This window comes from Lepidochelys olivacea (genome assembly GCF_965140295.1).
Source record: "Lepidochelys olivacea isolate rLepOli2 genome assembly, chromosome: 1".
NCBI classification, from domain to species: Eukaryota; Metazoa; Chordata; order Testudines; family Cheloniidae; genus Lepidochelys; species Lepidochelys olivacea.
This window is the reverse complement of record NC_140411.1, coordinates 98,512,602-98,533,564: the sequence shown is the minus strand read 5'-3', so window position 1 is coordinate 98,533,564 and position 20,963 is coordinate 98,512,602. Positions and strand designations below refer to the sequence as shown.

At 41.3% G+C, this 20,963-nt stretch overlaps 1 protein-coding gene across 3 annotated transcripts in view; it reads left to right on the top strand.

Moving 5' to 3' along the window:
- DZIP1 (DAZ interacting zinc finger protein 1) overlaps positions 1–20,963 on the top strand; it is an 86,090-nt gene that overhangs the window by 53,700 nt on the left and 11,427 nt on the right. For 2 of the 3 annotated variants that reach the window (XM_084636265.1, XM_084636266.1), the window contains exons 11-17: positions 3,394–3,453; positions 7,332–7,477; positions 13,552–13,750; positions 14,115–14,244; positions 14,483–14,536; positions 15,494–15,690; positions 18,982–19,112. In XM_084636265.1, the coding sequence (XP_084492391.1) occupies positions 3,394–3,453; positions 7,332–7,477; positions 13,552–13,750; positions 14,115–14,244; positions 14,483–14,536; positions 15,494–15,690; positions 18,982–19,112 (917 nt within the window). The remainder of the gene's footprint in view (positions 1–3,393; positions 3,454–7,331; positions 7,478–13,551; positions 13,751–14,114; positions 14,245–14,482; positions 14,537–15,493; positions 15,691–18,981; positions 19,113–20,963) is intronic. The other variant, XM_084636267.1, reaches the window with a different exon arrangement.

Here is a 20,963-nt window from a genome sequence, read left to right as displayed (position 1 = left end):
GAATCAGAAAGCTCATTCTAATCTGTGAAGTGTAGATCTTTCAAAGAATCATATTGGAAACTTTTTTTTTATGCTGCTTATATTTTTCAGCTTTGATTTTCTTCTCCCTCAGTGGAGGAAGTTATGTTAACACAGTTTGCAGTGTAGAAGCCCTGTTGGATCCCAGCTGGTCTCTGGATTTCCAAGAAGAAACAGCCAAGTGTCCTTTTATGTTCTTTACTTGGGAGAAATTATAATCTTATTTTTAGATGCAAACCTCACTACAGTTATCCATACATTTGTGATCAACACCCACACATTTGGATTACTGAAATATAACTCAATTGTGAGACCAATCAGAAACCTCAGCTAGTGCAGAATATGGCTGAATGAAGAGATGCTTCTCTCCGGGCGCGTATTATGTCAACTGAACTGACTTCCAGTTTTGTTTTCTGGTGCAATTCAAGGTGATCTGCAAAGCTCAGCATGGTGTAAGTTCTTGTTCTCTGAGACTGCCTCTCTATGTTCCATCTTGCGCACTGAAATTATCTTGGAATGCACTTCCTGATAGGCTACAGATTTAAAATCAGGGGTAGGGTTTTAACGACAGAATGTTTTCAGTGGTGGGGAGGGTCTTTGACTCTGTAACTTGATTTACCCATGATTCCAGGGAATATTGCAAAATCCTCCTCCTTTTTGCCTAGGTGATATGGTGGAGTTAGACTTTTTTATTTTGGTGCAGGAAAGGTTTTTTTTTAGTTTTTTAACTAAACTTATAACAATCAAAACTGCATTTAATTAAGGGGCATATTTATTGTGATGGGGTGAAGATGGGGACGCTGAATTAATTCAAGTGCTTCTCCAACAAATATTTATAATTTTTGAGGGAAAAAGTTTGTGCCAGTGTCTGAGACTTGGTTTAGAGACACTACCTTATTCCCAGCAAACATACAGTTAGCCCTTTCTTTAGATTTCACACAGATGTACTGGGTCTCGGTGAGTAAATATGTGGAGCTGAGGGGCCCAATCAGGCACTCAAAAGGGACCCAGATAACTTTGTTTCTCTTTGGTAATCAGAGAGGAAACATTTGTGAGCAGGCTGATCTCACACCCATTTGTTAGAAGGCTGAGTTGCAGATCAACTCAGATAAATCTGTTAGTCTTTAAGGTGCCTCCGGACTCCTTGTTGTTTTTGTGGATACACACTAACACGGCTACCCCCAATACAGATCAACTCATGTTTTCTTATATTGGATTCTATGTTTATGTAATAGAGTTTGCTTTTTTTTCTTAAAACTTGTGCACACCAGTGTCCAAAGGAGAGCTTATCTCAAAGAGAAATACTTTTTGTTTTGTTTTGTTTTTTTTGTTTGTTTCTTCCTCCCCTCCCCACCCCAACTCCCCTCTCTACCACCATGCAGGGTTTGATCTCTGGTGTCAGCAATGAATGACCAAAGATGCTATGGATAGCGCAGTTAGGTTTATGGCTTTCACCACTGTTACAATTGCATATATTGTTGATTTTAACTTCAAAGCTATTCTAGTATACTGAGAGGGAGAAACAGGTAGCCATATAGTAGAGTGGCAGATTATTTTAAACCCTGGATGCTGGGAATTGGGATTGCCTGTTACAGTCTAACTACCTGACAAGGCATTGTGTCATGATGACATGAAACACTTAAGCAGATTGCATTTAGGAAAGTATAGACATTATGAGGACATTTTAATCCAATTACACAGTAACTAGCTCAGTAGCAGATTCCAACAAGTGCTAGCCAGCAAAGTAGGCTTCTGGCCAAGCAATCTCTCAGCAGAGTTTTGCTTTTAAGTGGTCTTGTGAAGTATACTGTCTGTGGAATCACGTTCTCATCCTGTGGCAGTACAGTAGGTAAGAAGCTTTCTCAGTGATTGTGATTTGTTGCAGATTATATGGGAGCCAAATTAAGGGGTAAATCTCAAATCTAGTTCTCTGTGTGAGTAACCAGGTCAGGGGCTGGACACATCCTTAGAGTTAGGGAGCAGGGGAAGAGTAGCTACCTTATTGAAGCATCTTCAGAAGCCTGTACAGCACCTCACCCAACCCCTCCACAGAGAGAGGTTTGGAGGGTTTGTGTAATAGATGTGTCTTTTATGACCCCAGTCACACCCTTCCCCTTGCCCACCTGTGGCCTAGCATATCTCCATCTGCCTTCTGCTCCCTGATATGCAGGAACCATGAGGGAACAGGGATATTTGCCTTAAAGTGAAGTTCTCCTCCTCCACTCCCCCTACTTATGCAGTGGAACAACCAGTTCTGGTGCTAGGGGACCTTTTGTGGAGGCAGGGGCAGATTTGCCCCTAAATTAATACCTATTAAAAAAATCCATGCACTGATACCAAAATATAAGCAAATACAGCAAAACCTGTTAAGATAAATAACCTAATTACTTTATCTTTTGACTATTAAGAATGGGAGAACAGAGGTTCCCATTTGTGTTTAAGTAAGAACTTAGTTAATGCAGTGTGAATACTCATATTTTACAGAATATATTTCTAACCAGTAAAAATGTAAATAGCAAGATGCATTAGTCCAAACACAGAAGTCCTCAAAAACATAATGCCCTCCTACTTCTCTTATTAAATTAGATAATGTAATATTTTAAAATCTATAATATTAAAAAAAATACTGTGACCTGGCCTAATTTGTGTAAAACTTTTCATAGGCAGGAGGATGCAAGTGAAATCTGTCCATCTTTGGAAGAATCACTTCAGTTTGTTGTGGGAGCACCATGTTCATCAGACGAAATGAGGACACTTTATAAACTGCTTTAGGCAGGGACCCTGGGTGAGATCCTGGCTACACTGAGGTCAATGTGAATTTTGTCACTGATTCCAATGGGGCCATGATTTCAACCCTTGTCTTTTTGCATTTGTCTATAAAACTTCTTCCCCTGTTTGGATGTACACATTGGGAAATTAATATTTCTCCAATTTAATTAACTATACTCATTTATACATTTTTTTTGCATTATGTTTTTGAGGACTTCTGTGTTTGGACTAATGCATCTTGCTATTTACATTTTCTTTTTGTAAACCCTTACTAGCATATCGACTGCAAATAAACTTTGTTACATTGTTGCAGTGCATTTTATACTTGGCAATTGTAACATCTAAATTAAGAAGCAGCTCAATCAGAAATTAAGTAATTATTGTATTAGGTCCCTATCCTACCAAATGTAATGTTTGCTACTATGAACAGTCACATTGAATAGGGCCATCAGTTTTTGGATCTGTGAGGTAGGTTATCAGCAGTCGGGGGGGGGAAGCAAAAATGACATCTCCATGTATTCTTTTGCATAACTTCCCCTTTTGGACCTCGATCTTGACCATTTTCTATCCTGTTTGTCTGCTATTCCTATTTTTCCTCATTATTAGAAAAGGCACTCTTGGTGCATATGCTGGAGCCCATAGAGGAGCTTTCAGAAGAGGAAAAAGGTAATGATGGGATCAGTCAAAAATGTAGTAGGCATTACTTGTAAACATTTTATTTGAAAATAAAAATGGATAACATTGTTTGATACCTACAATATTTATCCGTAGTTTCGAACATGCTTTATGTAATTTGAGCAAGATGTATGACTATCCCATTTGTTGTGGATGCTTGTAAAATATAATTTCTCTATCCAGATTCAGTATAGTCTGATGGGGATCGAAAAAATTATGCAATAAGCATATTCCATACATCTCTCTAGGTATCTGGATATTTTAGTTTTACACAAATGAATACATTCTTATGAAGCTCTTTGTATATTTGTAAAACATCAATACTAACTAACCAAAATAACCTAGTATCAGATTAATTAATAATAGATCATAAGGCAATGTTCTCTGGTTTGCTAAGATCACTTTGCATAAGCTTAAAGTTGCCAGTGATGGTTCATGGAGGGGAACTCTCCAGAGGTTTAAATCTGGTGAGGGCAGTGCTGCTGCCTTCTATATTAATAACTTTTCTACCCTCTGCGTAAGGTAATGGGGGGGTGAGGAGTGAGCAGGATGGGAAATGGGAGATTGGTGGTGGAGTTGAGCTCTGAGGTGCCCCATCCTCTACTGTCCTAAGACCCCAGAGACTTTTTGCAATTAGTGAAGTGAGGGCTGCTCCTGTGGAGCACTAACTTGAGCCAGGCCTAAGCAACTCTGAATTATCGTACCAAACCGCACTGTCTGTGGCAGCTCCTCCACTCCATCTGAGTGCAGCTTGGATAAGTGGAGAATCAGGGCCCTAGGATTTACCATGCTAGAACAAACACCTAGTATGGTATCCTGCCCCTGGCACTGGCCAGTACCTGATATTTCAGAGGAAGGCAACACCTTCTCTCTCATGTCATATTGCATATTTAATACACAGACAGTTTTGCAGAACTGTACATTAAAGGAAAAATCCTTCTTGACCCTCACAAGCAATCAGTTTAAATCCTGAGGGAAAAGATATGATGTGAAAAATGTTAATACTTCTGTACAATGCTTCAGTGAGAGATTTTCCAAGGAAACCAGCTGCCCTCACCCATTTTTAGTAGAGCTCGCTTGCATTTTCTCCTTCCTTTCTCTGAGTCCATCTGCTGCTCCTGTCTGCTATCTTCTATCTTATATGCTGTGTTGTTGTAGTCATGTCAATCCCAGGATATTAGAGAGACAAGGTGGGTGAAGTAATATCTTTTATTGGACTAACTTCTGCTGGTCAGAGAGACAAGCTTTCGAGCTTACACAGAGCTCTTCTTCAGGTCTGGACTTCTGTGAAAGCTTGAAAGTTTTTCTCTGTCACGAATAGAAGTTGGTCCAATAAAAGATCTTCTATCTTGACCAATTATTCTTGATTCCTTTGATCTGCCCAAAAGCACATCTTGCAATACTAAAAACGAAGAAAGAGGACAGTCTGAAAAGACAGAAAGGTCAGTATGTTCTTGTTTTCAGTCACAGACATCTGTGTGGGAGAGTATGAAAATTGCTGGGCATAAAGATTACTTTTCGAGAGGAACATAGAAATTGCCTGACAGTATCAGACTCAAGGTTCATCTAGTCCAGTATCCTCTCTGACAATTGTTAACACCAGATATTTCAGAGGAAAGTGTGAGAACCCCACAGTGGGAAGATTTGGGGAAATCTGCCATCCACAATAAATATAATCCTCATCTCAGTTAGAGATTGGTTTAATTGTTGAACCGTGATGTTAGTATCCCTTCCAATTTTTTTAATTATTTACAACAATTGTGGATACTCTAACTCCCCTATAAACGTCCAGTCCCTTTTTGAATCGTTCTGAGTTCTTGGCTTCAGCAAGTTCCTGTGACAATGAGTCCACAGAGAATACCAGAAGAACTGAAAATTGAAGCAAACAAGAAGTTTAAACAAGGATTTGAAATAATTTACAATTTGCAGACTTTTTGTGGTTTTCCATTCCCTAATTATGCAGTGTACCTAAAAGATTTTTGTTTTTTATGGCTTACAAAGTTTCCATTCAGACATCAGAAAGGAACAAATAGCTCTAAGCCACAGTAACAGCAAGTTAATGAATACTTTTAAGAAACAATATTAATACAGAAACAAAGGGATTCAGAATAAATTATTGAGGAAAAGATCAAATATAAAATTATTAAATAAGATTGAATAACAAGCAAGGTGAGTATAAAATACTGTTCTCTAAATTATCAAAAGTAGCGTTTTGTAAATTAATTTTTCTACTAGCTGCAGTTTCACATGCATTTAGGGCAAGATTTTCAGAAGTAACTAATGATTTTAAGTGCCTCAACTTTTGATTGCCAAGCCTGAGCCACCTTAAAGGAACCCGAGTTGCAGAAAGTGCTCAGCAACCACCACTGAAAATCAGGCCCCTTAAGATGTCTCATGTTGGGCAGCCAAAGTCACTGCTCACCTTTGAAAATCTTGCATTTAGTTTATAGTCCAAATTGATTCCTTTGCACATTTAAACCAAATTATGTATTTTGTATTTTACCAGTACTGTCATCTATGGGAAAACGCCTGACCCACAAATTATAACGCTGACACCAAGCATCACTGTATTGTTACATCGTAATTTTAAAGGTTTGCTGATAGTTGTATGGCTCTTTTAAAAATCAGTATTTTCAGTGGAGAAAATGTGAAAGCTAAATTGAATCAAATGTTTTTAATAAATAAGGTTCAAAAATGACAATAATGACAAGTCTATTTTAAAATAAAACATATGAAAAATCAGAAAGGGCTGAATTGCTCCTTGAGGCATGGTCCTTTCTATGGGGTAGTACATAGCTATGCTATTATATCCCTTCTTGGGGTGTTATATGCTCCACTCGAATGCCCTATCAGCATTGTTGGCCAGTGCAGGATGGAGGTAGGTGCCATGGTCCCCTCCCACTCGGTCACAGGGAAGGTCACAAGTTTCCAGTTATGTTCCTGTTGTGCCAAAGCCACAATCCAGGCAGGTTTTACATTTCTGGCAGGTGGGGGAGCTTTGCTTCCTTTAACTCCTTTGTGTGGCCATGTAGGACCTTGGAAAATCTAGCCCTTAATCTTTTACTTATCTGCCAGGGTCTGATTTGAGGATGTTTGTATTTCTCCTGCAAGAGTCTCAATGACATCTAGTGCAAGAATGAAAAATATAACTACCTTTCCTACTTTAAGTGTGTGTGATGCCATCAGCCCTCAAAGGAAAAAAAAAATCCTGTATTCAGGTCTGGGGGATTTTAAGACATGCAATATTTATCATGTGTGTTCTGTTAATTTGATAATTCAGACCATATTTTTGTACTTACTAACATATTTAAATTTACCTTTTCACTTCCAAAGGTTAAGAGAGAGCTATTACCTGATGCCTTATTGGAGAATGTTTTAATGTTTGGGGAGCTCCGAATGAGATGAGAAAAATTTCTGATTGGAAATATGACAAGCTAGTAGACATGACACAGAGTTTGGCTTTGTCCTCAAATATTACTTTCAGAGAACTTAATTATCACAAAATAATTTTCCTTTCCCAGAAGTTCATACACTACTCTCCATAGTTCCATATTCATGCTTCTATCTTTAAAACATAGATATAGTATGAAAAAGCATTGTCAATCAAGAGAGAGTGACTGCTTAAAGTTTATATAAGTAATGGATTCTAAGTAGATCTATGTTTCTGTAAATTAGTTCCAGATTTTGTTAAAAGAAAAAGGCAGCATTGAGCAGACAAAATACCACTACCCAAAGAAAATATCATACACATATGTATATTGTTATAAAAAATGCATGGTTCAGTTTTGTCTTTTTGTCTCATCCTGTGTTTTGATACTTTGCATTTTAAAAATATACCTTTTGAATGTAATTTTCCTATCATATTACAGAAATAGAAAAAAATGAACGCAAAATAGGCAGAAGTAAGCAACATTTAATAAATGCTTTGAAGACTAATCCTTCATTAACTAAAGAATTACGAACAGTTTTGGAGCAGACCCTGGTGGAGAAGTTGGAATCCTTGGGAATTAAAGCAGTAAGGTTATTTTAAATGATTATTTTTCATTAAGTGGTGGAGAAGGTCCTTTGTCCCACCTTTTTTCACTTCCCTACCACAACTGTCAATGACCATTATGTCCAAATATCACCCCTGAGAGGAAGGACACTCTCCCTGTCAGCCAGAGGTGGTTGCTAGAAACCAGTGTGAAATGTCCCCTCATCCTCAAGATCATGTATTTTATCTTTAATGCCCACTAATTGAAGGTTGGATGTTTTCGTAGTTCCTATAGGGAAGTTATAGTGGGTGTTTTTATGATGTTCTGATATGTACTCCCCACAATAATGCTTATGACAGGGTGTACTCACCTCTTGTAAGTGCATCCTGTTGGCTGGGTGTGATCCTGCACTCTTTCCTCTCGTTGGTCAGGCTCTGGGAGGGAGTTTGGGTGCAGGAGGCAAACTGTCGGCTGTGCTCTGATTAGCTGCTTCCTTGCAGCATTTGTAGGTGGGCCTGGAGGACCCACCTTCATTGCTCCTTTCTTGCGGCAGGGTGTGGTAGGACTGCAAGGCCTCCAGCAGGGGGCCTCAAAGCGCCTGATACACCCTGTCACAATGCTTTTAATCTTTTTTCCCTGTGATAAAGAAAAATCAGAACCAGTATGTATGTATTGGTAGTTTAACATGTATATTCCAGGGCTAACTTCTCTCCAGTTGTCCAAACTTCACTAATACTACTATAATACTCATAAATAACTTATTTTTATCATAAGGTTAAGTGATATGGGGTTCTCAAATAAAACCTTAGATCTAGTACTTGCCACAATGCAAGTGCTCCTTGACTACAATTCAGGCAGCGACATCCAAGGCAGTGTCTGCTTGGATTCAAGATTCCTTCAAGGATCAATCTGGAGCTGCCTTGGTGCAGTTGTGCCTCGGGTGACAAGATGCCTTCATATTCTTGGGACTGTCCTGATACTATGGGGTTTATCTTATATAGGATCCTATTACCCCTCTCTCATAGGACCCTGTTACTTACACACACACACACACACACACAAGTCCCAATTTTTCACACTTGCTATCTGATCACCCTAGTTGTGCCTCACAACTGAGGGTCTCCCCTTTCTTCAAGTTAGATCTTATAAATTGAAGATTTCACATATGGCTTAGTCTTCTTCCTCTTTGTCCCTGGGGCTGCTTTGAGAATTGGCCCTTACTTTACATCCACTTTGTTCTCCTTGTGCTCCTCTGTCACTGAATGCTTTAGCAGAAAGTCTAAGGACCACGCATCCGTCCTCAAGTACAAAATCTTTCTCTTGTCTTGGGACCTCAGTTTCACTTTTGTCTCTGGGAAAGGGGATTGGATTTAAATTTGTGTAGGTGGAAGGAGTTTCAAAAATTTTAGGCAGATATTTTGTTTCTGACTTTCTTTTGGCTGCCAGCATTGTTTAATTGATTGAGGATTACAGTGACTGCCAGTGCAATCTGAATTGCAGACAGTTAACTTCTCTCTCTTCCCCTGCATGCCTCTGCCATCCTGGGATTTTTCAGGGTCCCCAGCATTTTGATGTATCTCCTCACCTCATATTTTTTTAACCTGCCATTCTTGGTCCCCACCTAGAATGAGTTCATCTGATTCCTGGAGTAGGTTCCCCTTTGTTGCTCCCCTGCTTATCTCAATCAGCTCACACTTCATTGCTAGATAGTAACTTATGTCTAGCACCCCTGAGGAAGAACAGGTTCTCAGTTTCCCACAATCTTCTAGCACTTCGGCCTTGCCTACACACACAAATTGTACCACTTTAACTATACCGGTATAGTTATAAATGTGCTTATACCAGTATAGCTTGCTCTTGTACAGAAAAGGGAATAAGCTACACTAGTATAAGACATCTTTATTCCAGTATAACTGTTTACACTAGTAACTATCAGTATTAAAAAAAAGTCATACCCCTATCATAGTTATATCAGTACTAAAACTGTGTAACCCAGGCCTCATCCTCACTGGCCAAAGAACTAAGCTGGTTAGAGCCCTTCCTTGCCCTGCTGCAGGCAGTCACAAAGAGGCATAGTCTGAGCTCTGAAGGCATTTTCCCCACTCTCCTCCCAACGTGTAGAGGCTATTGTAGTACAGTGAAGAAGAAACTGAATCTTCTGCCTCCTTCCAGTGCCAAGGATTAGCCAAGCACTGATTGGGGCCAAGCTAAAGCTCTCACTGAGCACTGGATTCTTCATCTTGGTAGGTGTGACACTTGTGGTGGCCTTTTAAGAGAAACTAAACTGAATGATCCTTGAAATCCTACAACAAACTTAAAGCCAGCCCAGTTTTATTCCCTACTCATTTCTCTCCCAAGTCAGCTCCTCTCCCTTCTTTCTCCATTACTCTATCCTTTCCATAATCTCAGCAGTATATTCAGTTTCTCTCTCCACCCCTGTCACCTTCCCTTGCATCCGGGTTGGTGCCAAACCATGATGTTTCTTCCTGTGCAGTATCTCAGAAATCTGTCCTTTGTACTCTACCCACTCCACTAAACCCTTGCAACCATGGGCGGCGAGTTCTATGGGCCCGTGTTGCTCAGGCACCAGGAATATTCCTGTCCCAGGGGCCCAGCTCCAGCAAAGTTTCCCACCTCCCCCTCTCCCCCCCCCACACTGCCCCCGGCCCCACCTGCTGCCCCTGGGCGATTTAAAATAGCCCGGGGACTCCCGCTGCCACCCAGCAGTGCAGCAGGGCTGAGCGGCTTCCTGCGCGCTCGTTCCACATGGCTGCCGGCAGGTCCTTGCAGCCTGTGTGAGAGGGTTGTACCGCTGCGCACTGCTCCCACCCCAAACGCCCCTGTGGCCAGTGGGAAGCTGCAGGGGCGGTGCCTGGAGACAGCAGGGTGAGGAGACCCCCTTGGCCTGCCCCGCCTAGGAGCCGCTGCTGGAGCAGGTGCCCCAGGTAAGCATCGAAACCCCCAATCCACTTCCAGAGCCTGCACCCACACCCCCTCTGCAAACACACCCTTTGGCCCCCAAATTTCCTCCTGTACCCCTGCACCCCCTCTCACCCCCAAACTCCCTCCCAGAGCCTGCACCCCACACCCCCTCCTCCAACTCCCTCTTGCACTCCCACCCCTCCCCTGCACCTACTTTTGTCTCCAAACTCCCTCCCAGAGCCTGCACACTCACCCCCTCCTACACCCCTGCCCAGAGCCTTCACCCAGCACCCAAACTCGTTCCCAGAGCCTGCACTCCAGACCCCTCCCCCACTCAAACTCACTCCCAGAGCTCGACCTCTCACCCCTTCTGCACCCAAATTCCCTTCCAGAGTCTGCACCCCTTCTGCACCCCAATCCCCAGCCCAGAGCCTGCACCCAAACTCCCTCCCAGAGCCTGCACACCAGACCCCGTCCACCACCAAACTCCCTCCCAGAGCCCGACCTCTCACACCTCCTGCACCCAAACTCCCTCTCAGAACCTGCATCCCCACCCCCTCGTGCACCCCAATCGCCTGACACCCAGACCCGCTCCCCCACCCAAACTCCCTCCCAGAGCCTTAGGCAGGTGTGGGGGGGGAGTTTGCTCGGGGCGGGCGGTGTTCTGGGCACCACCAAAATTTCTACAAACCTGCTTGCAAGCACCTTGGTAATCACTAAACTAAACAAATACAGCCTCCTCCTACCAGTCCCACATCTCATCTCATCCCTCCTCCAACCAGTCTTATCAAAATTCTGCTGCTGAAATAATGAATCTCTCCCTTCACAGAGGGTCCGCTTCTTTCTTTGAATCCCTTTGCTGACTTCCTTGCTCATTCAGAATCAATTTAGTGACTCCAGGGATGGATCCCCAGCTGGTCTAAGTCGTCATAGCTCCATTGACTTCAGTGGAACTACACCGGTTTACTCGGCAAAGGATCTGGCCCTCTTGGCCAGTTGAACTCTTGTGATTTCATTGCAAGTCTCATGATATTTGGAGTGTCTGTCAATGCTGCAGCTGCTGGAATCAAGACATTGTGTGATAATCTCATTTAAAAAAAGAGTTTCTAGCCCTAATGTTTCTGAAGAGTGCTTGAAAAAGTGAAATGAGTGCACCCAGAAACTACAGTAACTCGTCACTTAATGTCCTCACGCTTAACGTTGTTTCAAAGTTACGTCGCTGCTGAATTAGGGAACATGCTCGTTTATAGTTGTGCAATGTTCCCTTATAATGTTGTTTGGCTGCCTGGTCTGTACACTGCTTGTAAAATTTCTGTGGAAGAGCAGCGACTTTACAAGGGAGCATTGCACAAGTTCCTCTTCTCCGCCTCCTCCCCCTCCCTCCCAGCGCTTCCCCCACCTGGCACTTAGGACTTTCTGGGAGGGCGGGGGAGGAGTTGGGAAGTGCCACATATCCACTCCTCTCCCTCCCTCCCAGAAAGTCCTAAGCCCGCCTAACAGCTGTTTGGCAGCGCTTAGGACTTTCTGGGGGTGGGGAAGGAGTGGGGATGCAGCGTGCTCCGGGGAGGAGGTGGAGTGGGGGTGGGAAAAGGTGGGCCTGGAGTGGAGCGAGGACGGGAAGAGGCGGGCCTGGAGCATCCCCCAGCAAAGTCAGCGCCTGTTCTTCTCCGGGTAAGCTGCCACTGCTGCTGTGAAGGTGCTTCCTAGCGTCCTGTACCTGTGTGGGGTAAGCCAGGGGCACTTCCCAACCACAGTACAGTACTGAACAGTATATAATGCCTTTTATCTGCCCCCCAAAAATTTCCTTGGAACCTAACCCCCCACATTTACATTAAATCTTTTGGGAAAACTGGATTAGTTTAACATCATTTCACTTAAAGTTGCATTTTTCAGGAACATAACTACAACATTAAGTGAGGAGTCACTGTAGAAGGCAAAGAAAAAGAATCCAAAATTTATTATTTTGAAAAAACTCATGATATTGGGGGTCCAACTCATGGTTTTTAATTCTTTGAGTTGGCAGTACTATATAAAAGGCCTTGTGTCGCTTTGCCTCCACCTGTGTTCTTTATTCTCATTACCTCCCTTTTCCTAGCACCCCTTTTGTATCCTCTTCTCACTTTTGTCTTTCATTTTCTTCTGTGGGGGAACTTATCTTTGGCACTCCCTCACTCTTCTCACCTGCTAAATGATCTTCCTCTTTTCTTTCAAATCCTCCTTAAAATGCACTTCTACAAAACCATTCAACAGTGTTTTCTAAACAGGATCTGATTCTCTTACAGTTTGAGCAGTCACCGAGTGCATTTTATGTGTGTAAATTCCCCTGTCTGTGTATGAATTGGATTGTGGTTAATCCTTGGATCATGGACTGTATCATGTTATATGTTCATATAGTGCCAAGTATACTGTTGGTATTCAAGAAATAAGTAGTTGTAGCAATATACACATGTAGGGACCGTCCTTTCTATAAGGTTCATTACATTTTAGACTGTGGAATCAAGAACTGTTTTTGACTTCCATTTCCGTACAATATATGAGACCTGTTGTGTCTCAGCAATTGTCAAATGTCTTTTTCTGAAAGGTTTCTGTGTCTTCCACTTGGGAGATATGAGATATCCCAGAGTTCACATATGCATTAGCATTCTGTTCTGAATGACAACAGAATATGCCCTAGTGATGCATTGTTTATAAAACAGCTGTGAAGCCTTTACAAAAAGTATTTTACAATATATATATTTAGAAAAATATTGTTTTCTGTTTGTTACATAAAAGGTAATCAGAAGCTGACAAATAGGCATTGAGGATGGCATCGTTGGTGGAGTAAGAGTGTAGAAGGCGATATGGTAAAAGCTGAAGGAGAAAAGGAGATATAGATTTATAGAAATTAAAGCCAGAAGGGACCATTATGATCATCTCGTCTGACCTCCTGCACAACGCAGGCCACAGAATCTCACCCACCCACTCCTGCGATAAATCTCTCACCTATGTCTGAGCTATTGAAGTCCTCAAATCATGGCTTAAAGACTTCAAGGTGCAGAGAATCCTCCAGGGATTATACAGGGCCTTGAAGGTGTGAAGACAAAAGGTTTAAACTAGATGCAGTCAAAAAGGCTAAGCTAATGGTTTATAAAATGTAAGTGTTTTTATGTTAGTTATGCTGTCCATCAAACAGTAACTTGAAGTATTTCTTCAGGGTGTTCGTGGTATCCCAAGTGACCACTTTAACAAAGTCTTAGTTTCTGTCGAATCTGCCAGAGAAGAGAAAGAGAAACAAGTGCCTGACATTCAACTAATTCGAGAGCATCTTGAATGCCAAGTCAGCTTCAGGATTGAGGAGAGATCATCATCGTCTTGTGATAGGCTTGTTTCCAGCTCTCATCGTGCTTCAGAAGGTTGGATAAATTTCAGAATTATTTTATTTTTTACTGGTACCAAGTTTTTTGAAATAATTCTGTTTGTGTACGTTAGTCCCTAAAGTAAAAGTTTTGTGTGTACATTTATTTATGGTTGTGTTTGTAATCTTTTACATAATAGCTATTTTAGCTGCCAGCTACACTACACTTAAAAAGCACTCTACTTTTTATTTGATTACAGAAGCAGTGTCTCTGTCTAATAATGGAGAAAATCAATGGCTGCTTTGGGCAGCATTCAGAGGTTGTTTTTTTTATAGCCACAAGTTCACTTAAGATTTCTAATGAGCAACAACATCTACATTTCTTTTTAATATTCAGATTGATAACATAACTTCTTTTCTAGATAAACAGAAGATGGTTCACATGGCAACTTCCTCATCAACAGTGCAGCCAAAACCAGCAAAGCAGACTTCTACAGCTGAATGCCCAGCTGGACAAAGAATGACTTCTGCTGAGAATACATCTACACCAAAGTAAGAGACAGCACTTTCCTAGCACTTATGCCATAAATAACTCATTAGTGTTCTGCTAATAGAGTTAAAGGTTTATTCCTCCTTTCATGTACAAGAGAGTTGATGTGAACATTTCTGGCTAGTATTTAGTGGGAATTAGCCACAGAATTACTATTTTTATATATGAAGGAATAGATTTTTCACTGTATATGTAGTTGGCAGTCGGATTCTAGAAAAAAACTTGTTTTGTTTGTTATAGACCCAGGAAGCATGTTTTTCGAGAGGAGGTTTCCAGAAAAACATCTAGTATTGGGTAAGTTTTGCTCATTTCTGGTCTTGAAGAAATTGTTTTCTAGTGAACTGCCCTTGAATGGACATTGAAATTGCTTATACACAAAAAACATTAAGCTGAAATCAGAAGCTCTATATTAATCATATGTTTTTTTCTTAAAATGTAATACCTATTGAGTCCATTGTTATAATCCCTAACAGAGGCCATGCTCTGACTTGAGCATGTGTATTCTTAATAATTGAGCAGGCAGAGCATAGAGTACCATGAGGTGATGTCACTTTTTTTGTCTGTCTCATATTATGTCTTGGCCTGTTGAGACCTTAATTTTTAAAGACTTTGTTGCTAATATTTTTGTTCCATTTTGTCAATATGTACATAGTTGAACACAGTATTCTGGGTGCTTTTCATGTCATGCATATTGCACCCGTACTCTGTAAATTGCTCGAGCTGCCAATTTGTCTCTGAATACCATTCAAGATATTAAGCTTGATTTGTAATTTCCTAAATAGATTGGAGACCCATTATCTCAGAATTCACTTTTTCTGTGGGTGCCCGCTGACCAATTGAGATAAACTAGGAAGCTGCTGCTAACAGTCCCTAAATTTTTTAACTGGGAGGAACCAGGAGCAGAATTTTCTTAGTGGAAAATCTTTGACCCTGAACTTTTTCTCTGTTGATCCATGAAAGCATACATTTGTTGATCTTGCAAGATTGACTATATACTCTGGCTTTTGTTTTTGGGAGGATGTTTGCATTTGAGGTTATAAGTACATTCATTTTGGGTTGTCAGTTTGTTATTTAATAACTTCACATTTTTTTTAAATAATTGTATATGCACTCCAGGTTACTGTAGGTGATTTTTTTCAAATAGAAAAATGCATAAATTTATTGGAAAAAACACAGGAAGCTCAAAGTTGTGCACATCTGTTTAATGCTGAAACCCATTAAATCCTCATCTGATACTCTTTTTTGTTTTAGCACTCCACCGTTCAGCTCAGAGGAGGAAGTGGATGATGATGATATTATGCACTCTTACATATCACCAGAATTATTGCAGCTAAAAACATCCAGCAACAGCATGAGTAATTGTGGTATGGTTACAGGCAAAAGTGATATGGACTGGACTGAAGAAAGTGAAATGGAGGAGATTGTAACACCTTCCAAGCCTTCAAAAGGTTTATCATTATTTTTGTGTACATGAGTAATAATTTAAGATAACATGTATAAATGATTTTAAAATAGCTAATAGGTGCTAAAATCAATGTGTTACAAAACACTTTAAAGCTAGAATATACATTATTGTGTATATTCCTCTCTATGCAAGTTCATAATATATTGTTATTTTACTCTTATTAATATTACTAAAGTACTCAGAGGCCCCAATTGAGATCAGACCCCACGTGTGCTGTGCACTATCTGAATGCAGATGTAACGCTTCTGCCAGGTTGTACTGGCAGCAACAAGGGCCAGATTCAGTATCTAGGGGTTCCACTTAACATTACAAAACAGAATGGGCTTTTGAGCCCACACCCAGAAATCTTGGAAAACTAAACACCACTCTTGGGTGCGTGTAAGAGGCAATACTTATTCATAGATATTTAGGTCAGAAGGGACCATTACGATCATCTAGTCTGACCTCCTGCACAATGCAGGCCACAGAATTTCACCCACCACTCCTTCAAAAAACCTCACTCCTATATCTGTGCTATTGAAGTCCTCAAATCGTAGTTTAAAGACTTCAAGGAGCAGAGAATCCTCCAGCAAGTGACCCATGCCTCATGCTACAGAGGAAGGCGAAAAACCTCCAGGGCCTCTTCCAATCTGCCCTGGAGGAAAATTCCTTCCCGACCCCAAATATGGCGATCAGCTAAACCCTGAGCATATGGGCAAGATTCATCAGCAAGATATTACAGAAAATTCTTTCCTGGGTAACTCGGATCCCACCCCATCTAATATCCTATCACAGGCCATTGGGCCTATTTACCATGAATATTTAATTACTTCCACACTCACAAACTCTGAGTCTGTAACTAACAAAAGGAAACTTCTATGAAAACACCACAACAGTGATTCAAAAGGATGCAAACCATAAGTAAATACCTCATGGTATCTTGGGCAGTAGCACTTTGCCTCAGTTCCCCACCTTGTGGTGTGACAGTCCAGTGGATGAATGTCCCTTTAACACCCCGCTCCCCTTCCCTCTGCTGCACCCAACTCGCAGCTGATTGTCCAAAGTCAGCAAAGTCCTAGAATACAGGGGTCCATTCAGGTGGGTTCACCTCCCACCCCTTTAGAGGGGAAATGTGGGGTCAAACAATGCCGCTGCTGCAGCTGTCCACCACTGTCATTTGTGCCACTGCTTGCCACTTGCACCTTCGCTACTGCTCGTTACTGTCTCTGCCACCACTTGCTGCTCTGCTCTGCTCTGCTCTGCTCACTGCCACAACTCTGTCTCTCACTGCAATGCTGTGTTGTGAGGTTCTACCACTTAGCCCAGTTCTTAGTGATTTCACTGGGTAGTGGGAGTACTCTCTGCCGCATCCTCTGCATTGACTTTCATCACACCATTGTCTCCATACCAAGTCTAAGATTCATCCCCTTGATGTGTTCATCAGTGATTACTGCTCTAGCGATTACTGAGCAGAAACAGGGACTCTCAACTGAGTGTGAACATCTGTCTTAAACACTGGAGGGGAAGGGTCAAATGGTATATAGGACTCTTTAAACAGAGGCCACATCAATAGGTTGGAACCCCTGTCTCCATCTCCTCAGACTTCCATGTGGCGTTGGCATTGCTACCCCACACTCAGCAAGTTAGGTTGAAGTTAGGGTGACTTTAAGGACTGTTCTGTTGCCTTTTAGTCATACAATAAGAACATTACTCCTGTGTCCAAGACTAAAGTGAATTTTAACACAAAATAGCTAAACTTGATTACTTGGGCAAGGCAGGTCTGTCTGCTGATCACCTGGGCAAAATAGGTGTGTCTATGCAAATACAATCTGCTTCTGTGGTCTTTTTGCCCATTTCATCAATAGAGAGCAGGGGAGGGCTCACTCAGACCCTACTTACACCGATAGAGAGACAGTCCCAGCCTCGAACGGCCTACAGTTGAAAAGACACAAACAAACAAAAAGTTGGGGATGAGGTCGTAACTAGAGCCCTGTAAAATTCTTTTTTGTAATTGTTTTGTTTTTTGACAATTCTGTTTTACTGTGGGAGGCTCTGGAGAGAGGGATTGGCCCGGGTGAGTTGGGCAACCTGGGGCACAGGGTCACAGCACCACTCACCCAAATTTGGTCACCCTCCCCTCCATCATAATTGGGGCCTGGCTCAGCTAAACCTGAGTGGGCGCTGCAACCTCATGTACCAGGTTGCAACTCCTAGAGTGGGGAGCCAGGCCAGACCCTCAGGACAGGAGCTGCAGAAGGTGCTGTCATGGTGCAATTTTTTCATTTTTATAGGTTGCTTTTTGTTTTATTTTGTATTATTTTGCATTTGCAAAAAACACACTGCTGTAGTCATAATATACAACCAAACCAAGATGGGGATTAATTGACAGAGTTTACTTTGTTACATGTATTGTTGTTTGGGGTTTTTTGCTTTGGTTTTTAGTTTGTAGTGTTTAAAATTACATTCTTATACCGATGTTTAGGCACCTACATACATAACCTTATTCTCAAGAGCCATGAAAAAGCTCAGTCTATTTAGCATAACAAAGAAAAGGTTAAGGCATAACTTGATTATGGTTTATAGGTATTTACATGAGGAGCAAATATAATAATGGGCTCTTCAATCTAGCAGAAAAAAGCACAACACAATCTAATGGCTGGAAGTTGAAGTGACAAAAATGAATTTTTACTGCTTTACTCCTGTTAGCCTTTCAGAGTTAATACAGCTATAGGTGAGGGGGCTGGTGTGTGTTACTCCTTTTGTGTCATCAACACAATTGTTTACTAAATTCCAATTAAAGAAGCAATCATTTAATTACAGGACCAATCATTTACACCTATGCAATCCCATAAAAAGCAATAAGATTACAGCAATATCACTGAGCATAATTTGGCTTCCAGAATTTTTGTTATTGCTTCCATTAAGGAAGGAACCCAACTTGACTTAGATGTCCTGGACTGAATTTGCATGCCAGCAGGTAGAAAACTACATTTTTATTTGTAAAGTGAGCGTATTATATGTCCTAATGATTGAGAAACAATAAACATGGAATCTCACTACCATCTTTTGTCGCCTTTCTGAACAGAACTGCTGGTTTTGTTGTTGTTGTTTTTTAAATCTGCAGTACTGTAGAAATTAAAAAAAATAATAATAAATGATGAAAAGTAAATTCATGTTTTTAATATCTTTCATTCATTAATCTAAGACTTGCTCAGTGACACAGAAGGGGGATATTTTTAAAATACCCTACTTTTAAACTGACAGTATCCCTGTAATTTTTTTAATGATTGTTTAGGTGCACTTATCCAAAAACTGACTGAACAAGTTGAAAAGACTCTTTCTAGCCATGGAAATAAGAATAAGCCAGCTGGAGGAATTAATGTCACACAGGCATTTATTAAAAAAGAAGATGCACAAGAACTGAAGGTATTACATTATTTGTTAATTAAATTTATCTATACCAAGACACACTTCAGTTATTATTATTGTTATTTTTGCTACTGTTTGTATTACATGTTAGGAAAAGTAAGATTAATCTGATGCAGTAAAAATTTCATCCCCGATGCGCTTGCAGAGTTTTACCTAAGTTGGGTCTCTTTCTTTACTTGTTTTTCCACAAAGTCACATTTGGTTTTAGAAATGAGAGCTTGGAAAGACCTGTTTGATTACGTCATAGGCTAAAGTATTTTTGTTTCTAGAACTTTGTCGGGTACAGAGGTGTCAAACTCATTCTCTGAAGAGGACTGAATTCCTTTTCTAATTATTATCTATATGTTGGTATAGATATTTAGAACTACATGCCATACTCAAACTCCAGCAGATCTCTCACTGATATCAGTGTGCTGTCTCTGCAGTTTGTCCAAGCTCCAGATCATTATCAGTGCTGCTCTTTGCCCTTCGGGCTTTCATCAATTCGAAGTCTTCACAGTCATGCTTTGTAGTGGAATGAAAGCTCTGATACACAATGGTCTTTATCCGAAAAACTGTTTAGTGAGATCCCAAGGTACTCTAAGGAAAAAATCAGCAGTAGATATTGGAACGTCACTTATTTCAAGCTTGGGATTTGTGATCAATTTGGAGAAGACACCAAGACAATAGTTCTGGCAGCTCAAATAACAGTGTTTTCTAAGCTTTGGCAAGGGAGATTTACCTTCTCTACTCCCCTAGTGCTGCACTTGCAGGGAGTTCTCTGGGGCAGTTTCTCCCTGGCAGAGGGCTGGTTCTTCTTCCTCCCTTCCCCTTCAAGAGAGGAGAGTCTGGCTGGAACGGGGTCAGCCTCTCAGACAGCCCTTGATAGGGCTTTACGGACTCAGTTTCTGAAGTCTGTTGCCCCTTTGCAGGGTTTATGTCCTACCCCTCTTCCTTGGGTGTGCTGCTTGGCTGTCAGCTGAGGCAGCTCTGGAAGTGGCGTGTTCTGTGGCTGTCTCCTCCTTGACTGGCCTGCCTCTGTTACTACCAGTCTCTGCGTGGAGCAGCCTATTTCGTGGTCACTGCCCTTTCCTATTGTAAGCTTCCCCTTTTAAGCCCCTTCTCCTCCTTCAGGAGGAACAAGCTGTGCAGCTGGGCTTCATTAGTGTAGCACAGACCCAGAGGAGCTCATGAGCCTCCTCCTGGTTAGTGGGTGGGCATGTCCCTTCACAGAGATACATATGCAGGGGATCATGTTATTCATCATTAAACTAGTGCCATGGAGCTTAGTAACACTTCCTTCCTAGCTCAGTGGAGTCTGAAAGGAGGAAGTTTAAGATCCAACATTTTCTTTGGACACTGTATCACTCCTCCCTGAAATGAATGGGAATTCCATTTCCTGAAGTGGTTACTGTTAATGAACTCTTGTTCCACATGTTTTCCTTCTGGCTTTAATTGCAGTTATTGTGTAACAACAGTACAATCAGAATCAGCTTAAGAGACCTTGACCAAGTGGGAGGGATCATATATGAGGGATAATGTATGCACTTTTTCTGTCTTGATGCGAGCAGACAGCATGGCATATCAATAAGCTCTGGGGAGCTGAGGGGTCATCAGAATTCAGGCTATGGGCAGAATCCCATATCCAAGCTTTGCGGGTATCTCACTTAGTGGGGAAGCAAGTAGGAGAGTGATCATTAAAAATTATTGTTTTATCAGATATGCCAAGTTGAAGAGCAATACTCAGTAGCATGAGTTTTGCAACAGATTCAAAGATGGCAGCCTGGGCATTGAAAGCATTTTTCATCCAGAGTCTGTGGACTTTGTTCCCATTCACTGACCTTGCTAAGCCAAAGACCACATCAATCC